The sequence below is a fragment of the Pelophylax lessonae genome (genome assembly GCF_965119305.1).
Source record: "Pelophylax lessonae genome assembly, chromosome: 4".
NCBI lineage: Eukaryota > Metazoa > Chordata > Amphibia > Anura > Ranidae > Pelophylax > Pelophylax lessonae.
This window is the reverse complement of record NC_138771.1, coordinates 200,606,381-200,626,101: the sequence shown is the minus strand read 5'-3', so window position 1 is coordinate 200,626,101 and position 19,721 is coordinate 200,606,381. Positions and strand designations below refer to the sequence as shown.

General features: G+C 47.7%; 1 protein-coding gene across 6 annotated transcripts in view; it reads right to left on the bottom strand.

Annotated features, from left to right (window-relative positions):
- Window positions 1-19,721, bottom strand: part of KIF21A (kinesin family member 21A) — a 303,313-nt gene that overhangs the window by 123,683 nt on the left and 159,909 nt on the right. For all 6 annotated transcript variants that reach the window (XM_082254436.1, XM_082254439.1, XM_082254440.1 and 3 more), the window contains 3 exons: window positions 19,162-19,269; window positions 3,532-3,600; window positions 3,246-3,439 (listed from right to left, as the gene is read on the bottom strand). In XM_082254436.1, coding sequence (XP_082110562.1) covers window positions 3,246-3,439; window positions 3,532-3,600; window positions 19,162-19,269 — 371 coding nt within the window. The remainder of the gene's footprint in view (window positions 1-3,245; window positions 3,440-3,531; window positions 3,601-19,161; window positions 19,270-19,721) is intronic.

Genomic DNA, 19,721 nt, shown 5'->3' with positions numbered 1-19,721 from the left:
ACGTCTGCAGCGAAAGAGCCAGATTCAGGATCTGATGAGATGAGGCAGGAGAGGCTAGCAAAAAGCACCCTCCACCCGGGAAACAAAGGACTCCAGAACCGCCATCAGTGCATCAATGGATGGCTGGGACCCCAAGGGGCCTGCCGCCTTCAGGAAAGGATCAGGTGGGGAAATATTGCTCCTGAGACTCCATTAAGAACAAGTGAGAATCTCGCAGAAGTTCACGGACCATACCCTCACTCTGGATCCAGCACTCTTCCTCCTCCACCACAATAGCTTTCCGCGTTCGTCCTACCGGAAGTCGATCCTGCCGCTCCTACTCACGGCCTCCAAGAGTTGCATTCCTCTTCTCTGGAGTCACAGCCCCCCACAGTGGCTATGTGGTTGGGAAAAGTAGCCAATATTAATGAAATGGAGGATCTGATGGCGACTGAATGGGGCTCGCGAGAAAAGTTCCTCAAGCGATGGTACTACTGGCATGAGTTTAGCTTCTCCGCTGAATACAAAGATTTGATCGCTTAACTGGTGGTTGGCGTTAGGGCTGGTCATCTCCCCCCCCCCCCCTCCTGTTTTTCCTTCCTTACCCTCCCCTTTTCACCACTCTTTACCCCCCCCTACTGCCTTCTCCTCCCCTCTCCTCTCTCTTCTTTCTGCTCTTCCCCCTTCTAGAAAACTACCCCCCCCCCCCCCCCGGGCACCTATACTCTTCCTATACGCAGGATGCAGGGTGACCGGGATGTCAGCTTGGTTCCTCCTCTCCTTAACAGACCGGCCATTTGAGAGATGCCGGTGGAGGGAAGGTCCTGTCTGGGAGTCCTACGCACCGTAGCCCACTTGTTGAACTTCCATATGTTCTTATAGCGGTTCGAACGCATGATATCTCACGTGTGTCTCTTGTCTGTTCCCTGACCCGCTACATCTACATCTATAGTTATTGGACATTTACCAATATGCTCTGTTGTGTTGTATTATAATGTATGCCCTTTTTCCTTTCTCAATAAACATTGAATTTACAAAAAAAAAACAAGTGAGAACCCACCAGAAAACACGTTTGGCACCGACAGGGGACTAACCAGAGCCAACACACCCAGCATTATCGCAGGGGTACTCACAGCTAGTGCATCCTGCTACCTGCAGCAAAGAGAGGGACCCCCACCAGGACTCGCCACGACCACCGGAGGAGCGCTGGTCACCAAGAACCAGAGAGTCAGGGATCTACGTGCTGCGTCCTAGGGAAAAGGAAACCCGGGATTTCAACACCAGAGGAAGAGGGGGGCCTACAAGGCAACATCCCCTCCTCCACTAGCATGGTTGCCGCTCCTGTAAATGCCAAACCAACCAAACATGGCCGCCAGACCACAAACAGCACCAGTCCCTGGAGCTTAGGCCCATCACGCCACGGCAGGAGAGGGACCCAGGCAGCAAGACCCCACAAGTAGGGTAGCGCCCGCCTGCACTGGGAAGTCCCCCCCCCCCCCCCACCGGCAACAGGCCCCTCTGGCCCCAGCACAGGTACAGTGCCCTATTGCAAAGGGAACCCCCCCAGGCCACTGGGCTACCCAATGGGAAACACCACAGAGGAGGGAGGTGAGGGCAAGGGTGGAACCACATAAGGAACCCACACACACAGATGTAGTGGGGCCCGAGAGGGAGGAGGGCAACCTTCAGGTCCAACCATCCCGGGGGGGGGGGGGGGGGGACCCGCGTCCACCCCACATTGCATCCAGGAGAAGAGGGGGGGGGGGACTAATACTCACGATCCACGGGAAAAGTGAGTACCACTCCAGACAGAACCCCTCACCACCGAAATGGGGGGGGGGGCACTGTCGGCCAGATGAACACTGCGACTTGGCCCAAAGGTGGTCGTATACGACCTTGCAAGGCATTTAACTCGCTGGTTAGCCCCCATCCAGTGGGGCTATGTCCTGGTCGACACAGCGTGTAGATCCGGTCTGCATGCGCTCGATGGTCGGGCTGAGGGGACCACTGGATCTAGATGCCCAGCCCGGCAGTTGAATGTAGATCTCCACATGAAAAAAACCAGGAAGAGAAAAGAAAAATGCCAGAACCAAAGATCCCAGTAGGGAGTCAAGTCAATACTCCTGAACTAGGCAGAAAAAAACTGAAGGCCTATAGCAGAGAGGGGGATGTATTCCAGCCAAGACTGTCCATAGGCATAGCCAAGTTGTTTTTTCTGCCTAGTGTCCTACACCTGTAAGGGGGCGATATAACCCTATGGTTCTGAATATGTCTCCGCTCAATGAACTAAAGAGAAATTAGTCTTTGGCCTTTTGCTTTTTAATGCAGATTTGAAACACTTTTTAACCATCTGCAGCGTGCTAACAGTAACTGCTGGCGTGCCGCACAGCCAAGCACCACACTGTACATTTCTGGTTTAAAGGTGCACATGCATGCACGCATGCACCTCCTGCTGACCTGTGCTGTGGATTGGACACAGCACGAGTTTGTTAGCAAGTTAGAGCCAATCATTTTTGCTGTATACCTGCTGATCAGCTGTGGCATATCACACAGATCTGTGTGTTTGTAAACACAAGCTCTGGCTGGATTTCCTCCTGCCATTCAGAATTCAAAACCTAGGAGAAAAACCCTACCAGATCTGCTAGTAAAAGTAGTACACATACACTTGCATACACTTATTAGGCACAAAGTTAACCCTTTTATTGCCCTCCTGATCATTCCTGCAATAAGTACTGTGTCAGTGTACAATATTATCACTGTATTAGCGTCAATAGCGATGTCAGTGTACCTCTCAGCCATGGTCAGTTAGCACCAGATTACCCACCAAACTATAAGTCGCTGATCCCTGCAATTACTAGAATAGGGTCTGTACAGATCTGTATCTTGATCATGATCACAACTAGATTAGTGTTCCCAAAAACGCAGTGTTCGCAGGATCAGCCTAAATTTATGAAGAACTTTGCTTTTATTGGATTTTTTGAGAAGAGAAAGTAGAAAATACCGGGGGTGGGGGGTTCGTTTGGCTTTTTTCGTTTATATAATGAAAAACTAAAAACCAAGCGGTGATCAAATACCACCAAAAGAAAGTTAGATTTCTCTGAAAAAATTATACATTTCGTTTGCGTACAATAATGCATAACCAAGCAATTGCCAGAAAATAGCGCAGTGCTGAATAGCAAAAAAATGGCATGGTCACGAAGGGGTTATCAGAAATGTATAAACAGTGTATCGTTCTCAAAGTTATAAAAAAAATGGGTAATATTTACCTTGATCCATTTAGAGTGTTAGAAGCTGCAGTCTGGACTCTGGCTATGGGAATTCGAGGTCTCTGCTGTCCTACAATTCTCTCATGCTCATCTAAAACATGATCAGAAACTGGTTCTGGTAAGCTGATTTTACGGCTTGCCCTCCCAGCTACTTTATCAGACATTGGTTTTACTTGTCGCCGAAGTGCAGTTACCTGTGAATAAGGGATGCAAAATTCAGTAAAAATTTTGAATCAATTAATTTCCACAAATATTAATTTATTCTTATAAACCTGTCTGTGTTTACCTCCTCAGTTTTTCTTCGCAAAACAACTTCTTGCTGTCTTTTCTGTGCCTCCAAAAGCCGCAACTGACTCTGAAATATAAATAAACTATTACAGTTAATGGCATGACATGGTTAGTAATTTCTTATCAATGCTACATTAAAGAACACCTGTCATTACAGAGAATTACAGGAAAAGCCAGTACTAGAATCCTCCAAAAAATGCCAAATTCTGGCAGTGTTCAGTTCTAATACTTTTACGTCACAGACTGAAGCAAGCATGCAGATTCCTTATCTCTAACTGTTCTAGGACAGTGACTCAAAAAAAGTATTAAAAACCAAAACTTCAGTAAGGTAGCCAGGAAACTAACAAGCATTCTGAAAAGGAGAGATCAGCAGTGTAAATCTACATAATTTATGACTGCAAGGTATTACCTAAATGTCGAGTCAACAATGTAAATAAATAGATTTATATATATAGATTATATATATATATATATATATATACACACACACACACACACACACACACACACATATACACACAGTACATATGAGCAATGCATGAACATTTTCCCAAGTTTTATCCTTTTTTAGATCTGTACAAAAACAAAAAAAATACTGGATGACCCTGGTAAAAATGCACTCTGCTTTTAATTTTCTTTTAAGAAGAGGTGACAACACAGGACCTTTACTGAACAGAAATTGCAAATCCCCATCAGCCCTGCCCATTAATTTTCATCCAGAGAATCCTGCCCCTTCTCCTTATCTAGTTCAGAGGACACATGAGTGTACAGGACATGAGACAACTCTGAATTTCTGACTGAACATAAAAGTATTTTTGTGGACTTCTCAAACCGCTATAAAAACCGCTTTAAATAGTACATGTAACACACCAAATAAGAAAATACGAGTTTACATAAATTGTTTAGGCTACTTTTCTTCTTTCCACTGCTATTTTAGAGTGTATATCAGGCTTTTTATTCCCCCTTTTTTTTAATAGAGTGGGAAAGGGTTAAAACCCTTGTTAGGCCCCACACACATCTGAAGAAATGCAGAATCAAGGCATTCTGCCCGTGATTCTGGATCACGCTAAAAATCGCATCAAAACATGCTAAAGAAAACCAACGGTTAGACTTATTGGTAACGGTGATTCTAGGAACATTCCAGGATGGCACCTGAGAAGAGAGGCTCCTTTCTACAGGAAACACAATCTATTGACAGCTGTATACAAGTCCACACTTTTCCCCTTGTGTCTCAGTTTGTAATAAAGTAACTCCCGAAACAAGTCCACAAGGGGAATAAATCCATTTAGTTACTCGTCACTTAACTGTCCAATTTTTTTTTTCTTTATATATCCCTCTCTTAACTGGGAGGGAAGTAGGCCTGCCATCCTGGAAGGTTCCTAGAAACACTGTTAGCGGTAAGTCTAACCCTTGGTTTTCTCCTCTCACCTTCCAGGATGGCCCACCCGAGAGGATAATCAAGTAACCGCAGGCCTACCTTAGGGTGGGAGCACAACCTGTAGCACCTTCCAGCCAAAGGCTAAGTCTTGTTGCGACATCACTTCTACTTGGTAATGCTTCAAGAAGAAGGTCTCTTGACTGGACCAGGTGGCTGCACTGTGAATCTGTTCCAAGGAGGCCCCTGCCTTCTCAGCCCAAGATGTTGCCAAAGCTCTGGTTGAATAGGCTTAAACCTTTTTTGATGCAGGAATGCCTGAACTCTGACTTGAGCAGTGATGGCGAACCTTGGTACCCCAGATGTTTTGGAACTACAATTCCCATGATGCTCATGCACTCTGCAGTGTAGAAGAGTATCATGGGAAATGTAGTTCCAAAACATCTGGGGTGCCAAGGTTTGCCATCACTGGGCTAGAGTAACAGCTTGCCTAATCCAACTGGAAACCGAAGCTTTGAAAGCCTGGAGTACCTTTCCTTGATCAAAAATATAAGATTACAAGATGGTTGGATCTTCTAAACTCTCTAACCCTCTGTAAATAAGTGAAGAAATCTACGCACATCTAAACAGTGAAATGTTTTTTCTTTATCATTTTTAGGTTTGTTACAAAAATATGGCAGGGTGATTTCCTGCGCCCTATGAAATTATGAAATAAGGGCCCTTCCTTCGGTAAATACAATGGGTCTAGCCTGAGGGTGACCCTATGGCAGTATTAAAAGAAAAAAGGTTATTTTATTGACAAACTTTGTAGGTCTCCTACTCTTTTAGTCATGGTGATCACTAACAAAAAACTGAATTTTTGTAAAATCTTACCGTAAAATTCCTTTCCGACAGTCGCCGCCCATTCACACAGTCTTCACTTATGGGGTATTGACTTCATCTCCACAGGAGTTTCTAGGCATAAGACTTGTAAAAGAACAATAAATCTACATAGTCACACCCATGGGGACTGTCCTACTAGTCCAATACCCCCCTGCAATAGCCAACCCAATTCAGTTTGGTCACAAGCAGTGAAAGTGTATAAAAAAGACCCCAAAAAGAGGGGCGGGGCAGCGACTGTCGGAGGACTCAGAGAAAGGAATTTTACGGTAAGATTTTACAAAAATTCAGTTTTCTCTTATGTCCTCCGACAGTCGCCGCCCATTCACACAGTCTTCACTTATGGGGATGTCCCAAAGCAGTGTAGACATGAGGGGTGGGCAACGCAACCGCCAGAAAGGCAACGTAGTACCCACGTCAGAGAAAGGAACCTTACATGTACAAGAAGGTAACCTTCTGGGTAACAAAAAACAAAGGCTCAACATGAGCAACAACCCAGGAAAACAAATAACCAAAGGGGAAAAAACCCCAACAGCCAGGAACCCGGATAAAACCAGGGTTTCCTAAGGAACAGCCGCACAGAGCACTTTGCGGCCGAAAGAGGCATCAGCAGATGCCAGAACATCAATTTTGTAGAATTTTGAAAAAGTGTGCGCGGACGACCAAGTCGCAGCCTTGCACACCTGGGCCACCGAAGCCTGATGCCGATAGGCCCAGGACGTACTCATCGACCTTGTAGAGTGCGCCTTGACAGGGAAGGGAGGAACCCGTTCCCGCAACGAATAGGCCTGTATAATGGTCTGTCTGATCCATTTGGCAATGGTTGCTGCAGACGCAGCCAAATCCTTCCGAGGTCCCTCAGGAAGGACAAACAAAGAATCCGATTTCCGAAAGGATTCAGTCGACGACAGGTAGACCCTGATCGCCCGGACAACATCCAAGGCATGTAAAGCAACCTCCTTAGGATGCTTGGGATTCGCGCAAAGCAAAGGCAAAACAATGTCCTCATTTAGGTGAAATTCCGAAACCACCTTCGGCAAGAAGGACTGATTAGGTCGCAAGACCACCTTATCCCTATGAACCACCAGATAAGGTGAGCGGCAAGACAAGGCCGCCAACTCCTACACCCTGCGAGCAGAGGTGATCGCCACCAAGAAAGCCACCTTTTTTGATAGCATAGGCAACGAGATTTCCCTGATGTTCTCAAACGGGGAACTCTGTAACACGGACAAAACCAAGTTCAAGTCCCATGGAGGCAAAGTCTCCTTCCTAGGAGGGACCAAGTGCCGCACACCTTGAATAAAGGTGCGAATTAAGGAATGAGACGCCACAGGGCGCTGGAAAAGAACAGCCAGGGCAGAGACCTGACCTTTAATCGTTGCCAGCGCAAGGCGCTGGTCCACCACAGTCTGGAGGAAATCTAACACTCTCGACACCGAGTAAGAACGAGGAGAGAAACCCCTGGACTCACACCAAGCAAAATAAGCTTTCCAAGTACGGTAATAAATCTTACCAGAAGAGGCTTTTCTAGCCTTGATCAAAGTAGGAATAACCTCTGAGGAGAGACCCCTGTCTCTCAGGACCTGGCTTTCAACAACCAGACCGTTAAAGAGGTTGTAAACTCGTTTGAGTTTTTTTTTTTTTTTTTACACCCTGCAAAAGAAAGACATAATGAGCTAGTATGCATCGCATATTAGCTCATTATGCAATACTTACCTCAGAACGAGCCCCCGCCGTGCCACTCACTCACCTCTATGACGGGCGACATGTCTAGTCGCCCGTCTTCCGGGATCGCGGCATCCGGCCATCTGATTGGCCGGAGCCGCGGTGACGTCACTCCCGCGCACGCGCACTAGAGCCGACAGTCACGGCACGGAGCTCTGAAGGAACGGCACGATCGGCCGTTCCTTCAGAGCGCATGCGCCAGTGACGTCACTGGCGACATGTAAGGTAAATATCTCCTAAACGGTACATGTTTAGGAGATATTTACAGTACCTATAGGTAAGCCTTATCATAGGCTTACCTATAGGTACAAGTTGTAGAGGAGGGTTTACTTCCTCTTTAAAGCAAGTGACTGTAAAGCAGGATGGAAGATCGGTCCCTGGGACAGCAGATCTTCTCACATTGGCAGCCGCCACGGAGGCTCTGCGGCCAGGTGAACGATGTCCGCGTACCAAGACCGGCGAGGCCAGTCTGGTGCCACCAGAATCACCAATGATGGTTCCGATGCCAACCTGCGAAGGAACCCGGACAACAGCTGAAGCGGAGGAAAGGCAGAGATCGGACGATACTGACGCCAGGGCACCACCAGCGCATCTGAGGCGTTTGCTAGAGGATCGCGCGTTCTTGCCACGAACCTTTCCATCTTGTGGTTCAGCCGAGACGCGAACAGATCAACATCCGGGGATCCCCACTTCGCACACAGCATTTGAAACACCTCGGGGTGTAGGGACCATTCCCCCTGGTCCAAGGTCCGGCGGCTCAGATAGTCGGCCTGCCAGTTCTCCACACCCGGAATGTGAACTGCCGACAACAAAGTAGAAAGACAGAATACCGGTTACCTCCTGGGCCGCCCGGGCACTCCTGGTGCCCCCTTGGTGGTTGATGTAAGCCACCGCAGTGGCATTGTCCGTCTGCACCCGCACAGGACGGCCCTCGAGGCGTACCAACCAATGGAGCAGGCACAGCCTGATTGCTCTCAATTCCAAAAATGTTTATCGGAAAGGAGGATTCCTCCTTCGAGCAGGTGCCCTGGGCAGACAGGTTGCCCAGGACGCCACCCCAGCCCGACAGGCTGGCATCCGTGGTCACTATCGTCCACAGAATTGGCAGGAAGGATTTTCCGTCCGACACCGCCGGGGACTGAAGCCACCACAAGAGATCCATTCTGGTCTGGGGACTCAGAGACACCCTCAGGTCCAAGGACTGAGGCAGTCTGTCCCACCTGGCGAGGATCTCCGCCTGGAGAGAGCTCGTGTGAAACTGGGCAAATGGTATAGCCTACAAGGCTGAGACCATCAACCCCAGGGACCGCATACAGGTCCTGAGTGACGAGGAATCGTTGTCCCTGAGGGACCTGACCTCGTTCTGCAGAGTCCGGAGCTTGTCCTCCGGCAAGAACACCTTTGCTTGAGCAGAATCCAGAACCATTTCCATATACTGGAGAGGAACCAAAAGGCGACAAGGTCGACTTCTGAACGTTGATCGTCCATCGAACTCCTGAAGCGTCTGGACCATAGTGGACAGATCACGCAGCAGGTCCTGACTGGCACTCGATCTTAACAGGAGATCGTGCAGGTATCCCAAGACCGCGATGCCCTGTGCCCGCAACAGGCCCAGAACAGGCGCCAAGACTTTGGTAAAGACCCTTGGAACCGAAGCGAGACCGAAAGGCAACGCCACAAATGGATAATGGTCCTCCGCGATAGCAAAGCGGAGGTATCTCTGATGACCCTCGAAAATGGGGATGTGCAGATACGCATCCTTCAGGTCTATGGAAGCCAGGAACTCTCCCGGATTCAGGGAGGCCACCACTGAACGGAGTGATTCCATGCGGAATTTTTGAACACACATGAAGCGGTTCAGCGCTTTTAAGTCCAGAATCGGATGCACTTTGCCCTCCTTTCTGGGCACAGTGAACAGATTTGAATTCGAACAGATTCGAATAGAAACCCCGAAACCTGTCCCGATGAGGCACCGGGACAATCACCCCCTGAGCGAGAAGATCCTGCACCGCCAGGGAAGATGGTTAAAATTGATGGGAGGATGGATGGAGCCAAATACAGGACCATTCTGGAAGAAAACCTGATGGGATTCTGCAAAAGACCTGAGACTGGGACAGAAATTTGTCTTCCAAAAAGACAATGATCCAAAACATAAAGCAAAATCTACAACGGAATGGTTCACAAATAAACATATCCAGGTGTTAGAATGGCCAAGTCAAAGTCCAGACCTGAATCCAATCGAGAATCTGTGGAAAGAACTGAAAACTGCTGTTCACAAACGCTCTCCATCCAACCTCACTGAGCTCGAGCCGTTTTGCAAGGAGGAATGGGCAAAAATTTCAGTCTCTCGATGTGCAAAACTGATAGAGACATACCCCAAGCGACTTACAACTGTAATCACAGCAAAAGGTGGCGCTACAAAGTATTAACTTAAGGGGGCTGAATAATTTTGCACGCCCAATTTTTCAGTTTTTTATTTGTTAAAAAAAGTTTGAAATATCCAATACATTTCGTTCCACTTCATGATTGTGTCCCACTTGTTGATTCTTCACAAAAAATTATAGTTTTATATCTTTATGTTTGAAGCCTGAAATGTGGCAAAAGGTCGCAAAGTTCAAGGGGGCTGAATACTTTCGCAAGGCACTGTATTTCTTTTGAAGGTATTCAGGGCTTCTCCTACCGCCTTTCATTCCCTGGCATTGGATGAGGTCTAAGCTATCCCACTGTCCCACAGACCTTGTGCTTTGGCCCTACCCAGGTGAACTCCCCACCCCCAGGTACTTGCGTCTGTGGTAATCTTTAGGGGATTCTTAGGGGAGTCCAGGGACTGCCCTCTTGAAGGTTGTTGGGAATCATCCACTACTCCAGACAGGATTTTACCTGCGGGATAAGGACTACCTTTCCATCCAAAGATTCCATCTTCTTGTCCCAGCAGGAAACAAGAATTGAAGGTCTCTTTAGTGGAGCTGGGTCCAAACGATAGTCGGGATGCTTGCCGACATCAGAGCTAGAATCCCCAGGGCCTACCTTCTGGAGCAAGAGGTTGCTCTTATCAGACCTTACACTGAGGAGACCATCTTCTCCACCTTGTCCTTTGGCAGGAAGAGTTTGTACTCCTGTCCACTAGGTAACCTAGAAAGGTTTTGACCTGCTCTGTTCCAGAGACTAATTTCTCTGTACTTACTATACAGCCCAAGGTCTCCAAAAGGGAAATTACCTTCTTTACCTGAGCAGGAGAGAGACCGAAAATCAGTAAGTCGTCTAGGAAGGGAATCAGAGTTAATCCCTGAAGGTGCAGGAAGACTACCGCCTTGGCTAGTATTGTTGTAAAAATCCTTGGGCTGGCCGCTGGTCTAAAAGGTCAGGGCTCTGAAATGCCAATGAAAAACCTATTTTTCGGTTACGATTGCAAACCTCGAATATGCCTGATGTTCTGGGTGGATTTAAACATGTAGATTAGCATCTTTGATGTCCAGTGTGGACATAAAGGCCTCCTTTAGAAAATTCTTGCATACAGAGTAGTTACTGTACTCATGAAACCTGTTTAAAATTCCTGAGCTTTATAATGAGGCGGTCCTGAGGGTTCGTGGGAGTAGAATCCCTGTAATTGTTGATCTTTGGACAAAACTACCACCACCTGCTGCTCTGCTAGTTCCTGGATTCCCGCTAAAAGGGTTTTCCTTTTTTTTTTTTTTTTTTACACAGCCCGAGGATCATGAATCAAGGAGATCATCAGTGGGGGGCTTGAGAAAAACTCAAGGTGGTAGCCTTCTGGTAAAAGCTGACAGATGTATGTGGTATCTGATATTCTCTCCCACTGGGAGACAAAATGAGACAGGTGGCCCCATACTCTGATCCTGGAGACTATTTGCTTCTTTAGAGCTGGTGCCTGGTCCTTTGCCTTCCCCTTTTTGGCTCTCTGTTGATTCTGCTCTGAGGGGTAACAAAAAACTTTTTGAATCTTTCCCTCTTGGGCTCGACGTGAAATTCTTTCCCTTTCTCAGATGATCTGGACACCACACTATGCAGCCCTGAACTAAACAGCAGGGAGCCCGCAAAGGAGAGGCCACCCAGATTCCCTTTTCTTCACCCACACTTTACCCATATAGCTCTTCTAGCTGAGTTAATAAGTGCAGCTGTTTCTGCCGAGGCCCTAATGGATTCAAAATCAATGTCCGCTAGGTAGGCCACTGCCTTCCTTATAACTAAAAGTGAATCCAGTATGTCCTCGGACTTAGCCCCCTGTGACAGGAGCTTAGTAAGTCTCTCAATCCAGAACTCTGCATTTCTGGCCACATAGGCTGAAGCTAAGGCTGAGCCCATAACAGAGGAGTTGGCTACCATGCTTTCCTTAGGAGGGATTATGATCTTCGGTCCGTCAAATCGTTAATACTCCCTGCACGGCTTGGAATGCACGGCTCCTCCACCACCACACTGCTTCAGACCAGCAATGTCTCTCAGGAGGGGGGAAGGAGAGCAAGAGAGCAGTCACGCGGCGGACTATAGCAGAGCAGCGGCGGTTCACACTCCCCAGTGACCGGAGAGCTGATGCAGGTCTTTGAGGTGACTTCAGTCTGCAGGTTGAATTAGCCCTCCCCGGCCTCCCTATGCATGTCTCACAGGGGGACCATCCAACCCTCCCCAGTCTTCAGGTTATAGAAAATAAACATTCAGCTGAAGGAAGAAACACGATCAATACTGAGGGACAAGGGGAAGGGTATGGAATTATATACAGCTGTCGATTGTGTTTACTGTAGGGAGGAGCCTCTCATCTCTCAGGTGTGCGGTGCTGGAAAGTGGAGAGGAGAAAACTGGATTTTTGTGCTACCGTAAAATCCTTTTCTCTGATGTTCATTGATGGAGACAGTTCCATTATCTTCTTGATCCTTGGATTTATGCTGCCCCCTACAGGAGTAGGACACTAGGCGGAAAAAGTTTGACTACGCCTATAGGGCAGTCACAGGAAATATACTCCCACTTCCTGCTATAGGTCTTCAGTTTTGTGCCGGAATAACATATAACCCAACTCAATAGAGGGGTGGGTGCTGTGTCCATCAAACATCAGAGAAAAGGATTTTACGAGAGGACAAAAATGTAGTCCTTTTTCTTTCATTGACAGACACAACTCCATACCTTCTTAACCCTTGGGACATCCCAAAGCAGTGTCAACATGAGGGGTGGGAAGAACACAGTAATAAACATACTTCCCAAAGGCTAAACGTAGTCAACCAGGGAAAACAGGAGCTCAACCAGGAACCAACTGGAGCTCACCTGACAAAAACAAAAAAAAAAAATAAAAGACAACTTCAAAGAGGACTAATGCTCTCCAACAGTGGCCTGCAAAACCTTGAGGCCAAAGGCAGCATCCATAGATGCCAGTGCATCCACCTTATAACATTTTGTGAAAGTGTGAACAGACAACCAGTTGGCCGCCTTGCAAACCTGCACCACTGATGTCGGAAGGCCCAAGAGGCACTAAGCGCCCTCGTAGAATGCGCCTTAACAGGGAAAGGAGGACCCTGACCCTTAATGGAATAGGCCTGCACTACCGTCTGCCTGATCAATCTGGAAATTGTCGCAGCAGACGCGGCCAGCCCCCTAGGGGGTCCATCCGTAAGGACAAACAGGGAATCCGATTTTCGAAATGACTCAGTCGCCGCCAGGTACACCCTGATTGCCCTAACCACATCCAAAGAATGGAAGGCAATCTCTTTAGGGTGCTTAGGCTTAGAGCACAAGGAAGGCAACACAAGGTCTTCATTTAAATAGAAACCAGAGACGAACTTAGGACGAGACGACTGGTAGGGACGAAGCACCACTTTGTCTCGATGAACCACCAGGTAAGGTGAACAACAAGACAACGCAGCCAACCCAGACACCCTGCGTGCAGAAGTAATAGCTACCAAGAAGGCTACCCTCTGCGACAAAGCAAGCAGAGGAAGCTCACAAATATTTTCAAAACGCGGTTTCTGAAGAATTAACGGCACCAAATTGAGGTCCCATGAAAGCAACGGAGACCTCACTGGGGGAGCCAGGTGGCGGACCCCCTGAACAAAGATGTGAACCAAGGAATTTGTGGCCAACGGGCGTTGAAAGAATATTGCCAGGACCAAAATATGGCCTTTGATGGCAGCCAAAGCCAAACGCTGATCTACACCTTTTTGGAGAATTCCCCCCCCACCCTGAGACTCACGCCAAGCAATGTATGCCCTAAAGACTGGATGATAAAATCTTCCTAGAAGTAGATTTTCTAGCTTTTAATAGCATAGGAATTACAGATTTAGACACCCCTCCATGCTTCGGCACCTGGCTTTCAATAGCCAATCCATTAAAGCCAGTGACTGTAAAGCAGGACGGAAGATCGGTCCTTGATCTAAAAGATCTTCTCTAAGAGGGAGTCTCCAAGCGACATCGGTGGCCAGCCGTACTAGATCTGTGAACCAAGCCCGGCGAGGCCAGTATGGGGGCACTAGGATGACCGGAATCCCTTCTGCCTCGATTCTTCGAAGGAGTCTCGGCAGAAGTATTATCGGAGGAAAATTGTCTATCAGACGATACTGGCCCCAAGGGGCCACCAAAACTCGATCTTTTAACCGGAATGAATCAACTCATGGACCCATTTGTCTCGAATCAAAAAGGTCCACAGATCCAGAAAGAAGCGAAGACACCCCCCCCCCCACCCCAGATATGGGTGAGGGCGCCCCTTCAGGCAGAAGTGGGCTTGTCTGCGAGTCCGAAGGAACCCAGCTCTTGGCTTACCAGGCAAGGGCTTCTTGAAACCTCCTGCTTAGTTTTGGGCAGATTTCGATCCCTTGTCCTGAGATCCTGAGGGATGAAAGGGTCGCTTACGGGCCGAGAAGAAAAGGCCACCTTTGCGACGAAACCCTGCTCTTGGTAGTCTGCGGAAGCAGAGTACTCTTACCTTCTGTAAGACCCTTAATGATCTCCTCCATTGAAGCTCTGAACAGGCGATCATCTACAAAGGAAGAGATTAGTCAGTACCTTCTTGGAAGCCTGGTCCGCAGACCAATATTTCAGCCATATCATGTGGCGAAGGGTCACAACCGTCACGGACACCCTGCAGGCTAAGGAGGCCGCATCCAGAGAGGCATCACAGATATACTGCAACCCCTAGACCAGTGATGGCGAACCTTTTTGAGCCTGAGTGCCCAAACTGCAACAGGTGCAAGAGCAGCGTGCCAGAGGTCATGTGACTGCATCCAGATGAGGGAGGATGAGGGAGGACGACAGAACTCCGCTCACCCCACCATATGTCTCATCCCCGGGAGGAAATCACACATGGCTTGCTACAGTAATGGCCCCTCTAGGAGTCCCCGCCTTCCCCGGCAGGTGCAGCGCCCGCTCCCCTCTCAACTGTGCACTTGCAATCCCCATCCTCCAGGGGCAGCAGTGATAACCAGCACTGCTTAGACTGCTCAGGGGTTGTGAGAGATGGGTGTAAGAGAGAAGGGGGGAATGAAGAGAGAGAGGGGTGTAAGAAAGAGAGGGGGACCTGAGAGAGGGAGGTGTGTAATGAGAGAAGGGGACTGAGAGATGGGGGGGTTGAGATAGAGAGAGAAGGGGGCTGATAGAGATGGGGGGGTGCAGAGAGATACAGGAGGGGCTGAGAGAGGAGAGTGACGAGAGGAAAAAGACTCTTAGCTCTGTCCCTATTTGCAGTAGCTGCTCCCCCCCCCCCCCCAGTCTCTGTCTGCAGGTAGGTCTGTGTTTGATCATGTCTGGTACCTTCCATGCTAGTCTCTGTGTGCTCTCTGCTCTGTTCTTTCCAGCGGCTGCCTTGTAGCCTGCGCCTCCCGCCCGTCCTTGTCTTCCAGGCCCCAAGTCAGCCTGTTCTCCTGGCCTCACTGTTGGTGTTTTAGCAGAGGGAAGGTTTGAGAAGTTCAGGTTCTGGGGGGTGCTGGGATGCTGTACAAGTGAGAAGGGGGACCAGCGCTATGGACTAGTTCACAGAGACCTTATTTCATAAAGATAGGTTGCAGCCACCAACCAACCCCTAAAAGATTAGGGGTCAAGTATCATAAAGGGGGGGAAGGTAGTTGGACTCGGCGCTACCTCTTGTATATAAAATGTTGTGCCTGCTGCTCACCTCTTCGGGGTCAAGGAGGTAATGAAGCTTTTTTTTCTCCCTCTCAGGCTATCCGGCCTATCTTTTCACCTACCCCGTGGAGGCTGCGGGACCGCCCACTCACCCGCCTTGTGCCGATTCCCACACTTCCGCCCCCACGAACCTGGACTCTTCATGGAACTCCCTCTACCTGCAATCACCAGACTACTCGCGTTCCCACAGAGAGGGCTCTGCGTGCCATAGGTTCGCCATTACTGCCCTAGACCAACTGGTCCGCCAGGTCAGGAGAAGGCTGTCCCCCTTCCAAATCCTGGCGCAGAAGCTTTGCCCATTCCGTTAAGATCTGGGAAACCAAGGTTATAGCAAACACCAGCCTCAGCATGGAACCGACCATGGTAAAAAGGTATCGGACCAGAGATTCAGCTGTCTTGTCAAAAATGTCCTCAAAGGATAGAGAGTCCTCCACCGGGAGAAGGGTGGCTTTATTTAACCTAGATACCTCAGAGTGCACCACAGGTGGTACTGTCCGTTTCTTTGGCAGGGACTCAAAAGGATACATTCTAGCGAAACGCTTAGGTACCCCGACAGTGTGTTTTGGGGAACCCCACTGACTTGTGACAATGTCGTCGAAATAGGCGGGAAAGGAAAATACCTTTGTTGCCTTTGATGCTCTGCGGGTACCAAAATGTACCGGCCAGCTGACGCAGCAGTAGCTGTGTCCTCCAATATCAAATTTTTCTGCACGGATAGTGCATCCACTAACGCCTTTTAATGCGCGGCTGTAGTGGAAGAGGAAACATCCTCACAATCAGAGCACTCAGGGTGCGTGGACGCAGACCCAGTAGGGTGACTCGCGTACGCGGCAGCCAAATCAACCTCAGAATCTGCGGAGACAGAGGATGCAGGTGAAGGCTGGGGGGGGGGGGGGGTGCTTTTTGCTCGTCCTATTTTGGAGGGCCATATCTACCTTTGACACTAGTGACTGCAGGACCGCCATCATGACAGACAAAGCGGACTGAAACCCAGAGGGCCCCGCAGCCTCTGAGAGGGGGTCAGGTGGTGACAAGTGCTCCAGGGATTCCATGGGTTAACCTGGGGACCGCCAACAAGAAATAGGAAAAATGCTATTAAAGTTCCCCCCACCGCTGCACCACAGGTCCCAGCATACCAAGCTACCGCTATAGTTATGCACCCCCAGGGACTCATCACCACCTACTCAGGTACAGAGACAGAGTGGCAAGCTGCACGCTGTGCGGTGATCAGCGAGAATGAGAAAGTTCAGGAACGGACACTACAGGCCCCCTGCCAATTCACTGCCCCAAAGGCTTCAAAAAACTAAGACTAAAAAAAGACTATACAAACATGGTCGCTGAGATATACAGCAGCCACCCAAGGCAAAATGGTGGCTCAAAGCAGCGCCTGGGACCCCCAGAGGACCCCAGGTACACTTGGGCAGCAAGGAGGGGCCCTGACAGAAGCCCCAACCAGAACCACTCCTCCCAAAAACTGCGTCTTGAGCAGCCGGCAGCGCGGGGCCCCCCGGCCCCCAGCACCAGCTAGACACCCCCACACATACATAACAGTCAAGGCTACCCCCGTAGGGGGGTCTAGGTGTGGGTGAATTGGGGATGGTCCACAGAGGGACCCCGATAGTAAGGGGGAGTGCAATGTGGGAAGGAAGGGCACTCGGGGGTACGACCAACTCAGGGAGGGGCCCACGTCCGCCCCGAAAAACCAACAGAGGGGATGGGGGACACTACTCACCACACCTTGGAACTATACGGGAACCACTCCAGGCAGACCACCGCACCAACTTGGAATAGGGGTGCTGTGGGCCAGAGGCACGCTGTGACTCGGGTCATGACCAGGGCTATGCATCCTTGCAGCGCGTTTACTCATCGGCCAGCCCCTGTCTGGTGGGGCTATGTCGCAGCCAACCTAGCGCAGAGCTGAGGTGGGGGTCACACTCGCTGGCCGGACTGGGGAGACCGTAAGGATCTAGTATATCCAGTCCGTCGCCCAGTCCAGCAGTTCATTGTAGTTCTCACAGGAACAGAAAATACAAGAAAAAAATAATTCCATTTAACCCCTTCTGGACCGGGCATTTTTCTGACACTTGTTGTTTACAAGTTAAAATCATTTTTTTTTTTTTTTTGGCTAGAAAATTACTTAGAACCCCCAAACATTATATCTATATATATATATATATATATATATATATATATATATATATATATATATATATATATATATTTTTTAGCAGAGACCCTAGACAATAAAATGGAGATCCTTGCAATATTTTTTTATCACACCGTATTTGCGCAGCGGTCTTACAAACGCAATTTATTTGGAAAAAATTCACTTTTAATTAAAAAATAAGAAAACAGTAAAGTCAGGTCAAATTTTTTCTATAATGTGAAAGAAAATGTTACGCCAAGTAAATAGATACCCCAACATGTCATGCTTCAAAATTGCCCACGCTCGTGGAATGGGGACAAACATTGGTACTTAAAAATCTCCATAGGCAACATTTTAAATTTAAATTTTTAAAAATGTATACAGGTTACCAGTTTAGAGTTACAGAGGAGGTCTAGGGCTCAAATTATTGCTCTCGTTCGATCACTAGTTTGAACACCGTTTACATATGTGGGCACGACTTGCGTATACGTTTGCTTCCGCGCGACAGCTAACAGGGACGGTGCACTTTACTTAAACATCCCTTGTAATAGAAATAAGCTCTGATCAAAAAATTGCTCCAGTAAGTGGTAATGTATCTAAAGCCCTACCAAAAAGCCACGTCAACAGCTGAGTGTAATGGTGTGCTTAATACTGTCCACAAACTAAGCATAGACAGTCAGTAGGGGCCCAAAGATAATGAAGGTGATCAACCTGTTGCTAGCAGTAATGACCACCCTTACATTTTACATAAGGGAGGATGAACAGGAAAAAAAAATATTGGCATACTGGATCTTTTATGAAGCACCAAAACATCCACAGAGGGGGGTACCCTTGTTTGGAATATGGGGCTGGAATAAAAGCCAAGATACACCTGAATGTAAAGCTGCTCATAGATGAATCTTTTTTTTCCATTTAGCCATAAAGATTTAAATGAAAACCTGGAATATTTGTGACATTTTAGTATTGAACCTTTTTATTTTTTGTAACACCATCTTGGCAAATTCTTTTATGTGAAGTAGTGATATATAGTGATGCAGTAAATTGCTTTAAATAGTATGTAGCAGTAATGTTTCTATACTTTCTAAATGTAAACGTAACAGTTTTTATTGGGCATATGAATGGTTAAAGAATATGTAAACCCAACATTTCATACTCCAGGTATGTGCCTGCTGTAGTTAGATATACTATGTGCACATTGTAGCTGTTGTTATACAAGTACATGGTACAGCAGGCACATTACAACTGAGGCTGTCATTTTTTCAGAGACCACTTTTTTTTTACATCATTGCTTGAGAGCACGATTCATGTGATAAAATTTACCTACAAGTAATGATAAAATGATAAAATTTACCTACAAGTATTTCACTTTAAGTCACTAAACTTACATCTCGTTTACGTTGCTCTTTTTTAAGCTGTGCAACTTCACGAGTTCTGCGAGATTCAACCATTCTGGCCTTTTCTTGCTCTTCCTTCATTTGTTTCATGAGACGAACCTGAAATAACACCACATTAAAATTAACACATTCAAGTCATATAAAATAAAAAAGCAACACTAGTAAGTGTTTTTTTTTTTTTCTATTTAAATCATTGTGATAAGCCGCTGCAAGATTAATATATAGTATTTTTGGATACAAATTATATCCAGTCTTACCAGTTAAAGGTATTTTACAGAATGCTTTTCCTTCATACTTATCCTTTAGCTTTCATGAAAAAAGGCCCAGACAGTAAGGCTATGGTTATACGAGAGCTTTTCAGAACCATGATTTCGTGCCTACAGCAAGTCCCTGTTCACACCTGAGCTTATTTCAGCTCGTTAAAAGCTCCTCTCTGAAGTCTCAACACGCCCAACAAGCAAAATCCCATTAATTTCAATGGCCCCTTTTCACATCTGAGCATTTTGTCTCCTGAAGCAAAAACGCCTGAAGCTCAAAAAAGTACATGAGCT